We start from the raw sequence: 14672 nt of genomic DNA on the forward strand, positions 1-14672 counted from the left end.
CTTTTCACAACTCTCAGAGATCAATGCAGAGTTTTGCCACGACTGTAAAGCTAACAACAACTCTCATGCCTCTGTCCTTCTTGATCCCAGATGTGTAACAGAATGTATGCTCCCACATCCCAGTTCATGGTCTATAGTGCACAATTTAAATTATTTAAAGACTTCTCTTACCCAGCTGTGATACTTCCACAGCTGATCTTATTGCTTGAATTAGAACCATAAATAAGTTAAAACAACAACAAAAACAAACAAGAGGACCAAATTAGAGATCGACCAATATGCATTTTTTCGTGGCTGATACAATTGTTCCAGAGAAACCGATGGCTAATAAGCTCTATTTTTGGCCCAATATATAGAACTGATTTTTATATTTTTTCTCAAATGATCTAATTTGAATTTAATACAAACTCAATCACAACCATGTTTTACTGCATCTGGATAAGAGAAAAGTATAGTCAAATTTTTCCAGTACACTCTTTGAACTAAAGTGTTAATATAAAACTTTATGCATATATTCTTTATGCATATTTAGGAAGCTGATTGAGCCAAAACAAATATGGGCCTCTGCTGAGGATTTAAGGCCAGTAGCCCATACTTTAAAATTGCAAATATCAGCCAACCAAAATCCCTAGACGAAAGCTTTCCCGATGTCTGACTAAGATTATATAGATGTACATGGACAGGATATAATTTCACAGGAGAGTGTAACTTTCTGCAAGGATAAGGCATTGTTAATTTAACTTAAAGACAACATTTCATAAGTGTCTTGTACATTTGTATTAATTTGGAAAAACCATTCCCCTCACCTTTGCTTGCATACCTGTTCACACCTCTTTAATACGTCATTCACATTTTTCATTTCCTTAATCTTTTTCCTGCCTATCCTGCTCTCTTGCTGTCATATATAGCACTGACATTTTCTACAGTTGAATGTGCTAATTTCCCTGTACATGTAAATGTCATGTCTCCTGTCTATGCCACGCTCAACTTTTTCTCCAGTCTCTTGCAATTATTTCTGCAGTATATTCATTATCTCAAAATAACATTATTCCACAAGCTCTTTACCTAACAGTCTGTGAGAGAATGTGGTGTTTGTTCATATTAAAAATCAGTAGATCAATTAAACATTTCCAGTATTCATGATCAAGTTGCAGAAAGAGATGAAAATACCCAAGATAATTATCATCATTACTGTGGAACCACAGGTAGTTCACACCAAAGTAGCTAGGTGTTAATTTGGTTTTGTGTTTGATAAAGCATTACAGTGACAGAATTCCCTTGCCCAAGATCATTAGGTGATGTTTGTGCCATCTGCTGGCTGCAACGAAATTAACCATATTAGAGTGAATATAAATGCTTGTCAGTGCTAACACATACATTTAGTTGAGTCCATAATTCCAATGCAGAAATGTGCTTTACAATATGAAAGAATGGATTACGGACTTATAGAAGACATAAAAATAGCAAAAGGGCATTTTCTAGTCTCCACTAGTCTCCAAAGACATTAAACTCATCTTTCTAACATGATCTATTACACATATTTTCTTTTGATACAAAATACCTTGAAAAACATGCTTTCTTACTGTGGGCTTACCTTGCCACAGTTTAAGTAAAGATGACAAATTAACTTTTGACTTAAAAATATAAAAAATATAAATAATAACAAAATCTATGGATCTGGAATGTTAATCATGCTTGTGTAGGCATACAGTCATTTAATGTTGTTCTGTTTCCATTTTACTTGATAATTTGTTGAAAAAGGGCACACAGAGAATGGGGCAGCAGAAAAAAAATGTTGGTATCAAATATTTGTATTGAATATTGATATTCACTGATACCAGTATTAACAAATCTGTATGAATATCTGTCAATACTCTTACTGGAACTGTTATATCGCCCATCCTTATTAGATAGTGCACCTTTGAGTCACCAAAATGACCTAAACATGTGACAAAATACTCTTCCAGGTATGTTTTGGCTGAGGAAGTCACAGTGACACAGCAACCATCAGCTAACCCCATGTTTTTGTTGTACTCATTTGTTTCTCCCTGTTTGTTGTGTCATGTGTTTCATCAGATGCTCCCACCACCACCCCCATCCCCACTACCACCACCACCTCCACCACCGCCATGCCCACCACCTCCCCGCCCCTCCCGGAGAACCATCCAGGTACAGTACATCTGCACGCATCCTGCCATTCTGACCTGTTCATGTGGCTCCATTATCTACCAGATCATTACTAAAAGATAGTGTGATGACGGGTGGAAAGTTGGTGTTGTTCTGGAGTTGTAAGAAGAGGCCGGAAACTCCATGGATGTCTCACGCTCCGTTCACACATATTTCCCAGTAAATTGCTGGGTACTCTCAATTATGACCCACATTCACACAAGCATCAGTCCCAGAACATTGCTGGGTTACACTTACCCTGGTATTTGGACCTGTCATTGCCTGATTTGGAACCTTATCCTATAGTCCATGAACATTTTTCAATCATTTCTAGCTTTGTTCACACATGAACCTGTTCTGGCAAAATGCAGGTAAATTCCCAGTTCAGGCTGCAGGTGTGAATGGGGCTTAAGAGTATTATGGTTGTAACAAGAAGCTGTTAAGGTTTTGATGACCCAAACAGTGGAAACAGATTCTCTCAGTAATGCCATGGCAGCTTCACATGGGTAGGTTTATGAAATTTGCCACTCATAACAACAAAGACATATATTGGGATTGGTTTCTTCTAAAAAGTGCTCTGATATCATCTAGGTTCTTTAGACCATGATCCTTGCTCTCTATGGTGCTCTGGGATCCTCACAGTAAAGTAAAATAATAAATGAAATAAAATTAAATATCAAAATAAGGTTAAATATTGTTTATTTTAATAGTTTATTGTGTCATTGGACCTAATTAGAGCTGCGTGATCAAGAGTTATATCTGATATAGTTTTTCAGGAAGTGTTTGAGTAACACACTTGCATTATTTCTTATACTGTATTTTGCCATTGATGAGCGTACATTTTGAATATCCCTTCACATGTCCTTTCCCATCTATGTCTAAATTTCTAACATCTTCTCAATTGAGATTGTCTCCATAGAGATTGCTTTATCTGGAATGTTCCATAGTTTGGCATTAAACTTATCTATATTGCATTTATAAAATTACATGTTACATGTTTTTATGGCTCTAAACATGCTTTGAAAAACATAGATTCTCTCTATCGACCTGTAATGTCACCTGCTTATCTCCACAAACATCAACAACGCTATACTGTGGAACATTCTACACAAAGTTATAACATCTCCATGGAGACAAGCAGATGCTGGACCCTCCACCTTTAATAGCTGTGGTGATGAAGGACTGTTAACATACCTTGAAAACTACACATTAATACTGAATATATAAACATTTATGCAAATGAAGGTATTTTAAAAAATGAGACCACAAACTGTGGCCACAAACATATTTCAAATGGAGCTGCTAAACTGGGCAGCACCTGGACTAAATAAGAGAGTGAGTAGGGGAGTTGCGGAGGGGAGTTGGGGGAGGGTCTGGAGATCTGAGGAACGATGTGATTGGTCTAACATGTATCCACACTTCAAACTCTGCTCCTGCAGCCAGGTGTAATCTGAAGCACATGGCTGTAACCAGGGCAGTCATGTGTGGTGTCACATAGTAATTGAAATCGCAGAGGCCACTGGAGGCAGTACACTTTTTTTTTTTCTTTTTTTTTTTACTGTTTTTGAACACTATGTTGGAAATTTACCTAGTTTACACTAAATGCAAAAAAAAAATAAAATAAAATAAACAATACTAGGGACTCGGCACTGTTAATTAGCAAAAATGTTGATTTAGTTCCATTTTAAAGTATTTCAAAATTAAAGTGAAATGTAATAATGATAAAAGATATGTCAGTGAGTATCTATCTATACCTGTCAATGTGAAAAAAAAATTGATGAATAGGTTTCCTCTACTTTCCGTACCTGCACAGTCTTTTCAAATGTTCCTCCTTGGATTGCAGCACCCCCTATGTGCAGTGTGGTGCCTTGTGTCCATGTTTTGGCCTGTCCTGTCCTGTGTTGTGATGCAGTTCTGATGGCTTGCTTATAGATGTGGTCTGTTTCTCCCTGTACCTCTTCTTGATTTGCATGTTCTCCTCGTGTTGCACCTCTTCCTCCTCCTCCCTGTGTCCACCTATCCTCAGATACTACGCCCAGCACCGAACCTGCAGCTCATGGTGGGTAATGTCGACTTTTGCTTTGCCTTTGTGTTGTTTTTTTTATTTTATTTTTATTGTGACATGATCAAGAAGAAGTCACTGGTTCATCTCCACCAGATTTCGTAGTTGATGTTGCATGTGCCCTGGCTGTTTTAAAAACTGGATCTGATTTTTACTGTCTTAAAAACATAAAAAAAAACAGAACTAGTTCATTTTAAATGGTTTGCAGTGGTTTAAAGTTACTCCTTACTTACCTCATGCATTCTGAGCATTCTAATTTTCACCTCAATGAGTTTTGACATCAGTGTAAAGCTAACAACAAGCATGCAAACCGCAGACTTTCTGATACTCTGACAATGAAACGCTTTATAATTAAACAGATTTAAAAAAAAAAAAAAAAAATCAATTAAACAATGATGGATGCATTATGACATTCACTGAGTGTAGATATTATGGACATCATCTCATCATTCTGCCTCATTCACTATAATAGCTATTTGAAATCAAAGGCTGCAGCTCACTCCTCCCCCAGAGGATATTTCTAAAAAGAGCAGAGGGTTTTATAGACTGCCGGTCTGGGGGTGGGGCCATAGTGGCACACAGTCCAGTCTGAGCCTTCATCAATCAAAGTCCCACCTCATTAGATATGCACAAACTTTAAATATCCACAGCAGCCAACAAGATTGGCTCTCAGAATGTTCCCCCTAAGAGCTGTCACACAGCCAGAACTCAGTGTTTGGAGCCAGAGCTCTCTTTTGAACCAGACTCTAAAGGTGTTTTTGACAAGTGCAAAGTCACTATAGGATTAGTGTATTTACAGTTCTACAGCCAGACCTAGTGGTCAGCATCTTTCTCACTCACTGGTGACATTAAACATTAAACCTAATAAACTACAGACACATATTGATTTGCATATGTTTACTTTACATCTGAGGACATTAATGGGTGATATAATTGTATCAATAAAAAAGCAAATACTGTCTTAAAACAAAGCTTTATTACGATCACTGAGCTTCTTTCTAAAACCATCTGAGCTAATGTGGAGATGGAGCAGTGACTTGGTGTCTTATGTTTTGTTGGACCTGCATTTCTGTTGTTGTCCTGCCTTCACAGCATGCTGCATGACACTCACTGATCCCTCATGAGTACACTTAACGCTAACAGTTATATTTACAAGATTAAACCAGACTGAAAACAAATATTTTCAGCTGCCATGCCATTTCACAGCATAATACAAATTTGTAGTCTTGACGACTACTAGGGATCGAGAATACACACATTCTCCAATAGGTGTGAATCTAGTCACATGCATGGTCTATTTGTGTCAAAGCTGCTTATGTGGAAAAAATATAGGAAAAGAATATCACAGGGAACTGAAAAACATTGCATATCTCTGCAGAATCAATGGACGAAGCACTAAAGAGACGAAGGGAGTGGTACTACCAATACTACTACTACTAGCACCACAAGCACCACTACCAATACCAATACAGTTTTTTTGCAATTTTGGGGAGAAGCTAACTCCACGTCCACACCTATGGATCATTATTATACAAAAATGACTGTGATGCTGCACAATCCTACACATAACAGAGATTAAGAAAATAGAATTGTAAAACAAAGTAAGCACAGTGAAGCTGGCATAACAGGAATTGATTGGCAAAATTGTGTTTAAATAAGTGATTGAAGATTGCTCAGACATGCATGAATCACTCCCAACACAACTTTGGGTGAGTAAATGGTGAGGAGAAACAATTATAACATTGTTAAAGGCTCCGAAAAGTCGGTCCACTTTAAGGTATAAAATGGTACCAGTGGGCTGATCTGTATTTTTAGGCCAATATAAATACCCCTGTAAGTATAACTTTCCCATAACTTGGTAGGCCTAATATTGATAATCCAATTGTTTCTAGTATAATTAGATGGACCCTCATTTCCTCATTGTGCTTGTAGAGTGACTGTGAGCTCCAACTCTCCTGTGTCTGCTGGGATAATTGTGCACATATGTAATCACAGTGAGAATAATGGGCTCTTTACTGTAGCAGCACTGGGCCAGGTGACTCTCTGCTCTATCGCGGTGTCATTAAACAGAGCAGACATGGTGAGCTGACAGGAACATGGCACGTAGAATTAGCACACAGCTGTAGTCTGTGATAGCTCTGTATATATCTGCTGTTTGATTGTTACTAGAGGGACCCACATGCAACAGTTATTTTAAGTTAAACTGATCTATTGTAGTAAATAGCTGTCATCATTACAAATTTTGAAGTGTGATACAGTGCTACATATAAATAAGATGAATATTATTGAAACAGCTCGATACCACTGACACAATAAGCCTAAAACAGGATAATCCCTAGTGTATAAACTGTTCTAAATGTACTATATTAATGGGGAAAATTTTCTACAATACATAAACGACAGAAAAAACACTAGAATAATCAGTTAATCAAAGATGTTACAGCTCAAATCTTATTGTACCCCACAAGTGGAAAAAAAATACACATAATAAATATTGAGCCCCCAAGTACCATTGAAACCAGAAGTTAATATATGCCAAATAAAAAGACACATATGCCTTTTTTCTCACTGTCTGACCTGAAATCAGACTAAACTTTTTTTTTTAGGTCAATTAGGATTACCAAAAAGACTTCTAGACATTTTTTTCATTATGTTCTTCAAAGTCAGATGTTTATATACATTTCATTAGTATTTGGTACCATTGCCTTTAAACAGTATGACTTGAGCCAAATGTTCTGGCTATCTTTCCACAAGCTTCTCAGAATAGTTGGCATGAATTTTGGCCTCCTGAGAGAACTGGTATAACTGAGACAAGTTTGTAGGCCGCCTTGTTCGCATATGTCTTTTCAGGTCTGCCCATAAATTTTCAATAGGATTGATATCAGGACTTTGTGATGGCCACTCCAAAACATTGACTTTATTATCCTTAAGCCACTTTGTAACCAGTTTGGCAGTATGCTATGACTCATTGTTTGTTTGAAAGATCAATTTGTGCCAAAGCTTTAACTTACTGGCTGATGCCTTAAGATTTCACTTCAGTATTTCCACATAATGTTCTTTCCTCATGATGTCATCTATTTTGTGAAGTGCACCAGTGCATCCTGCAGCAAAACAACCCCATAACATGATGCTGCCACCCCCCTATTTCACAGTTGGGATGGTGTTCTCAGGCTTGAAAGTTTTCCCCTTTTCCTCCAAATGTAGCGATGCAGCTTGTGCAGCCTCAAAGGCAGTGACAAAACAGCACAGCACACAGCAACAAAACCTTCAACACTGCAGTTGTAGCTGGACCAGGTGCAGTCTGAGCGAGCCGCAAGTTGATATAGTAATTACCGTGACAGGCCTAATACTTAGTTGACTCATTGGTTCTCAACAGTAGGCTAAAGATAATAATTTTTAAAGGTCTGAAGGCAAGCTCAGAGCAACTCTATTTGCACAGTCAGCTGGCTCAAGTGGCTTTCTGCCTACCTAGTGTTCTAATAAATGATCCACATATGGTGCATTACCTGTGTAGTGGTATGACAGAGTGACCCACAGAGACTCTACTCAACCAGGACCTCCCCTACAACCTCCCTTAGACTCCTCCCTCAAACCCCTCCCTTCAGCTCCATGTTTTTCTGGTGAGGGTATGAAGGCCCTTTGTATTGCAGCTAGCCGAAGCAGGACACAATTACAGTTTATTTGTTGTACCAGAAAACGTTCCAGTTACAATCGACTAGATCCTGCTTTCACCTCTCAATGTCTCAATGTCCATGCTTACAAATATTCTGGATTTTTATGTCAACATCTCAAGGACCTCTTAGCCACAAATAAATCAATCAGGATTCAGAAAGTAACATAGCACTGCAACAGCTGCCATTTAAGTACTGAAGGATGTGACTCGGGCCTTGGACAACAAATGTTATCTGTCTAAGGTCTTCAACACTACATATGTTTACATGAACACAGAAAATCTGATCTTTATCTGATTTATGGATTTATCAGACTATAGAAATTCCACATAAACAGTTACATTTGATGTCACATGTGCAAGTATCTACAAATAAAATTATGCAAGACTAAAATGAAAGAAAAAATATATATCCAAACACTGCGTAATATATTCCTGGCTGTTTCTTACCTTGTGCAGTTTAATACTTCTAGCTTGATTGGACTGCGCTGTTAGATGTAGCAGGTACCAGCTTCTTGAGATGTCTTATTGCTATTATTACTTTTAGATTTGATTCACGACACCTCATTTGTAGTTCCTGGGTTTACATTCATTTTGATAAATTGTCTTTATTGGACTGGCTAGTAATCTGTTTTTCCTGGCATGCATGTAAACATAGTGAGTGTGTGCAGGTTTACCGCAGTGTTCTGTCTTGGGTCCACTTCTTTTTATTATACACATTAACAGTTTGCCCAAGAATATTTATAATGACCCACTAAGTTTCTACGCAGATGATATTTTGCTCTGCCTACCACTCACCCTCACAATACTCTTTTCATCCTTTCATTCAACTGAATCTTTTAGAGCTTTGTCTAGTCTTAAATGGCAATAAAACTAATAAGACCTCAAATATAGATCCTCCAGTAACTGCTATCAATGGCAAGACAATAAAACATGCTGCATAGTACAAATGTCAGGGAGTTGTAATTAACAATGGTTAGTGAAATGTGAAAAGACTGAAGGTCCAAGACACACTGATCCAAAGACATAACATGACTTAGATAGCAGACAAGAGAAAAGAGAGAGAGATGTGCTGAACTCAACTGAAAATTTGTGCCAAAAAAGATAGATATACGTAATGAATTCAAGAAAAAAAAACAACAACTAAATAAATAACTGAACTGAGAAAATATGAATTTGAATGTGAAACAGTGACAGCAACAGATCAACAGTTATTTTGATTTAGTTTTTTTTATTTTTTATTATTATATTTATTCTATTCATTTATTTAAAGAAAGTTTGATTCTCACTCCTGTCATTGCGTACTGTTTAGGTTGGCATCTATTTAAAATAATGTAAAAAAGGCATTGTGCCAGATTCTTACTTTCTTACAATGTGAAAAACAGAACTAGTTCATTTTAAACAGTGGTCCAAATTTACGAGATTATGAGTGCTTTCCAGAACTTTCAAAGGCCAGAGTGGAATTTGAGATTATTATAAAGCTAACGACGTTATCAAATCACAATCACTTTATAATTAAATGCAAACAATACACAGCTGACTTATTTTAAGAACTGCTTTTACAATATATCTGTACAGGTGCATTTTTTGCTGAAATACATGGGGCAAAAATGTGTACAGGGCTTTTGAATTAATGTTTCAAAAATGATGCCCAATGACCTCTTTAACTTTGTTTCTTGGCCGGTAAATCACATGTTTCTGTAACTTTTAGCTTGTGCCAGTTTTCTGATGAAATTAGAAAGCCCATTATACGTACTTAGCACCAATTACACACTAATTAGCCACTAGCAGCTGAGGGACGGGAATTCATTTGTAAATAATGGTCCCAAATATTAGCAGAAATCTTTCAGCCTTGTTTTAACGCTAATGGCATTGTGTGGAAATGTGTCTCCCGGGACAAAGGGACATTATTCCTAGTGTTTGCAGGCCTAGCCCTGGCCTAGATTCTACTTTATATCCCTGCAACGATGCAGAATTCCATTATGTGTTGGATGAAAACCAAGTTCAAACCACTTCTAATTAAACCTTGCCAAATCTGTCTAGATCTAGAGCCAGGATTTTGGTCAGAAGTACATAACTAGAGGATTAGCCTATTGATATTTTGCAGTCACATCATGCTGGGGAGAGGTTTCATGTATGTCTATGGTGAAATCTTCAGCACTGACACAATGCACACATTAGCAAACACTATCAGATATGTTTTTAGATTGCCTGGAAACTGAAAACAAAAGAAAACAAAACATTTTGAGAATAAATAATATGTGCATTTATGTCCCATTTAATGTTAAACATTTAATTATATTTGTTAAACAAATATCATTACAGGTTGTGGCTGTAATGATTTTTGAGATGGACTCTTTGACACAAATCTGCTCACCTGTTGTAGTTCTAAGTCTGTTCTTTATGGTCAAATTGTGTTACAATAAAGCTCAGATTGAAGTCTGAACTTTATTTTAACACCCTCTCCTTTGCATACTTTAAGATACAGAGGAAAACTGTGGCACCCAAAACAAACTCCACAAAACAGAACATCCTTAATTTATGGATAACAACAGATAAAGCAGGTGCATATGTATGTTTGACATCAAACATATCAATCTTGCCTTGAATTATAGGTGGTTTTATTGCTGAAAAATACTTTGAAATGACCCTTCCACAGATCTGACCTGGTTTGGTGGTGCCTCTTGCTTGTCTCCACTAAGACAAGCAAGAGGCACATTCTGCACTGTGGAAAATTCCTGGCAAAGCATTATATAATCTCAGCAGAGACCAAACTTCCTTGTCAAAGCCTAATCTCGTCAGATCTCAGAAGCTAAACAGGGCTGGGCCTGGTCAGGACTTGGATGGGAAGCACATACAATACTAGGTGCCACAGTGGGGCAGCAGTGGCAAAAACTGTTATTGTGTCCTTAGGCAAGACACTTCACCTACATTGCCTTGTATGAATGTGGGTGAGTGATGTGGGTTAGCAGCCTCACCACCACTGAGTGTGGAGTGAATAAATAATGCACAAAACTGTAACGCAACTTTGAGCATCTGTAAAAGCTCTATATAAAACTAAAGCATTATTTTTATCTCCATGGAGACGGGCTGGTGGTAGACACGTCAAAGAAAAGTTACATAGTGTACCTTTGGAAGTTTACAAAATTGCTACAGAAATCCATTGTATTACAAATATCATTCATTACCTTAACCACATTTTAACCATGGCATTATCTAATTAACAATTAATTCAAAACAAGATTTTGACTTTGATGAAAGACTTTAAATTATATCTTTTGCAGTTTACAGTGGTGTTAGTTTGATGATGATGATTGGGTGCCTTGTTTGTGATGTGACAGATTCTAGAGCTGGAGAGGGCGCTCCCAGGACAGTGGACCACGCGGTGATCGGAGGAGTGGTGGCAGTAGTTGTATTTGCCATGCTGTGTCTACTCATCGTCCTGGGACGATACTTTGCAAGACACAAAGGTAAGGCTTGTATAGCAAGAAAACATATGATTTGGTTATATACTAGCAGTCAAAAGTTTTGGGGCTACATTTATGTTGCCTTTTCTTCCATTATTATTTATATCGTAGAGTCTCACTGAAGGTATCAACACTATGGACATATATGGAATGTAACAAACAAAAAAATAAACTGAAAATTTGTTTCAGATTTTTAAAAATGGCTGCCCTTTGTCTCGATCACTGCACTGCATTGCACTTTTGGCATTTTTTATCCCTGACATGCCACACCTGTGAAATGAAAACCATTTCAGGTGACTTCATCATAAAGCTCAGTGAGAGAAAGACAAGGGTTTGCAGCACTGTCAACAAAGCAAAGGGTGGATACTCTGAGCATTTGAATACATAATTCCATATATCTTACATCATATATGTGATGTCTTCTGTATGCAGATAAAATGTAGAAAGTGGTAAACATAATGGAAAAAAAAAAGGGTTGGGTAATAAACCACATAAACCACATGGGATCACATATATTTGGAAGCTGCTGTTTGACGCGTTCTTCTGAGGAGGCAATTTGGAACAACTAAACAGCAGTGACAGTCTCCTCCTGCGTCTGTCTGTGCAGGTGAGCTTGGGTCTGCCTGTGTGTTGCTCAAAAAAATGTTCTCCTCCGCATAGAGTTCTCACGGTGGATTTAGCCAGAGGTCAAAGAAAAGATCACCATATATAGGGGAAGCAAGAGTGTGCGTGCATTTTCACAGGGCTCTGTCCACTTGAAGCTCATTGCTATAGAAATAAGTTCACTGATCAGCTGATTGAGTCTCATGCGGCTTTCACGTGTTTGGGGTGAATGATGCGTGGCGGGTGTGCGCAAGGCTGACCCAAAAATAAAGTAAACAGAACTAATTCTAGTGCACACTGGGGTCGCTCAACAAAGCGCACTAATGTGCGTGAAAATGCTTTTAAGTTAACAACTAGCATACTAGCATGCATTTCCTGATTATCAGACAATGAATCAATTTACAAATAGATGCAGACTGCACACAGTGGACCAAATATTTTGACCTCAAGAGCTGCTTATACAATATATCTGTACTGGTGCAAGAGACATTCTGCTCAAATACATGGAGAAAAAATCAGGCACTGGGCCTTTACTAACTGTATTCCTTCCCAATTACATAACACTTTTACCACAACAAAAGATTAAAGTGAGTAAGAAAACCTACGCTACTGAAAATGTACCAATTCTCTTTAAACCATGCTTGTATTTCCTACATTGTACTGCCTGCTTCATCTTTTCATGTGGAATATCGCGTCTATTATCAGCCCCCGCCAAGACAGTAGCTGAATAAATCTTGTAAATGAGGTTTGAAGTGGATTTCCGGCGTCTTTTGGTGACAGATTTGACAGGGTTAATCTGAAGGTGCAGTTGTGCTCTTTGGCTTATTCCAGATCATTTGTGAGGCTGGTTTTCCTGTGTGGGTCTGAGCAAGACAAAGACTCAATATTACTGCTGCAGGTGTGTGCTTTGCCCATGTGCATAATGAGCTGTGAGGGCTCAGGGAGGAGATTCATCTGTGGTAATAGTGGAGATAAAGGATTTTATCAGTGGGTTTTATCTTCTGTTACTACTACAGATCCAGGGTTTTGCGTTACATTGTTCATACCAAGACTGCCTTTATGGAGATGTTGCTTTGCCACAGTGCGGCTCATAAAACTCATATATGTTGCATTTATTCAATTGCAGATGTTTTATTGTTTAAAAAACAAAACAAAACAACAGCAACAACAACATGCATTCTTAGTAAGCCAGCCACAGATCTGAATCAGTCATAATTCCATGAAACTAGTCAAATAATGTTATAGATCAAACAATTTCCTACCAGCCAAAAGACAGTATTTTATTATGGGTGTTTTGATCTAAAATGCCTTGGATAACATGTGTTTTTGCCATAGAGATGTTAATGCATCACCTGAAATATTCCACAATATGGACTAAAACGTATCTATGTCCACAATAAACCTAACAACAAATAGCATGTTAACAGTGCACTTCCTGCTTTGCAGAGGAGAAAATACTGTAATTAGATGCAGAAAGCACACAGCTGCCTTTGACTCTGCTTTTACAATACATCATCATCATTACATAAAAATGAACACATGTAGATAGCAGATGTGGGAAGAGTAGGAAAAAATTATACTCAAGTAAGACTAATGTTACTTCAGAATAACATTACTCAAGTAGTGGTCAAGAAATTACTCAGGTAAGAGTAAGAAAAAAACATTTGGAAACCTACTGCTCAAGTAAGAGTAATTGTCAGTGTTGTATGTGTTTTATAATTGTTAAAAGTTAATGTAATTAATTAAATAATTACATTACATAATGCACCGAATCTGATATTTTCAAACAGACACAAAAATGAGACAAACTAAATCATATCGGAAGGAGAGAGAAACAAAAACTTTTACTAAAGTAAGAGTACTGTTATGTCAATAAAAATTAAAGTAGTAAGGTCAAGTAGTGCTGCTAGAAAAGTACAAGTTCTAAATGTAACTGAGTACTACCCACGTCAGACCAGTAGATAGAACTTTAAGCGACTACAAAACTCACCGTTTTGTCTCTGCTCTCCTCAGGAACGTACTTCACGCACGAAGCCAAAGGAGCAGACGACGCGGCAGACGCGGACACGGCCATTATCAATGCAGAGGGTGGACACTCTAATTCGGACGAGAAGAAGGAGTACTACATTTGATCACAGCGCCCCCTGCTGAGTGCTCCGCCTCACACTAACTGCTGTTTATGGGACAAAAAGGAGAGAAGGAGGGATTCGCTTCAGGTTCACGTTTGGCCAGGAGACATAGCGCTTTGGAGGGACAGGCCTTGTTCAAAGCCGTTGTTTAGTCTAGTCCGCAGATGTAGATGGAATGTTTTGTGTGTATAAAAAAAAAAGATTGAAAAATGTAAAAAAAACAAACAAACAAAAAAACAAAAAAAACAGTGAGTTGGGGTCAAATGGGGAGGGTTGCCAGATATCACTGTAGAAAAGCTTCACATTACACCTTCCTAACTGCTGGTATACAAGTTTGATTTTGCTCGACCATTTGCAGAAAATTCTGTGCCTTGTTCTGACTTTTTGTTTCAACTCTTCACTTAGATTTCCTTTTTTAATTACATTTTTTTTTTTTTTCTGGAATCACCTATTTTTTCCATCTTCTATAAATCACTTAGCTACTGTTGGGTTTATATGAGGGTAAAACACACTAACTATATTGGTATTATTCAACCATTGAAACATGCAAGATTGTAAGGAGCCAATTCTTAAGT

The 14672-nt window shown here is 37.6% G+C and overlaps 1 protein-coding gene across 2 annotated transcripts in view; it reads left to right on the forward strand.

The window, feature by feature from the left end:
- The window catches only part of cadm1a (cell adhesion molecule 1a), a 183604-nt gene extending 169154 nt beyond the window's left edge, over nucleotides 1–14450 (forward strand). Inside the window, exons 9-12 of one of the 2 annotated variants that reach the window (XM_033978598.2) lie at nucleotides 2077–2169; nucleotides 4193–4225; nucleotides 11240–11368; nucleotides 13982–14450. In XM_033978598.2, coding sequence (XP_033834489.1) covers nucleotides 2077–2169; nucleotides 4193–4225; nucleotides 11240–11368; nucleotides 13982–14100 — 374 coding nt within the window. In that variant the 3' untranslated portion in view covers nucleotides 14101–14450. The remainder of the gene's footprint in view (nucleotides 1–2076; nucleotides 2170–4192; nucleotides 4226–11239; nucleotides 11369–13981) is intronic. The other variant, XM_033978597.2, reaches the window with a different exon arrangement.
- Nucleotides 14451–14672: the final 222 nt, after the last annotated feature.

Source organism: Periophthalmus magnuspinnatus, chromosome 14 (genome assembly GCF_009829125.3).
Source record: "Periophthalmus magnuspinnatus isolate fPerMag1 chromosome 14, fPerMag1.2.pri, whole genome shotgun sequence".
Taxonomy (NCBI): Eukaryota; Metazoa; Chordata; class Actinopteri; order Gobiiformes; family Gobiidae; genus Periophthalmus; species Periophthalmus magnuspinnatus.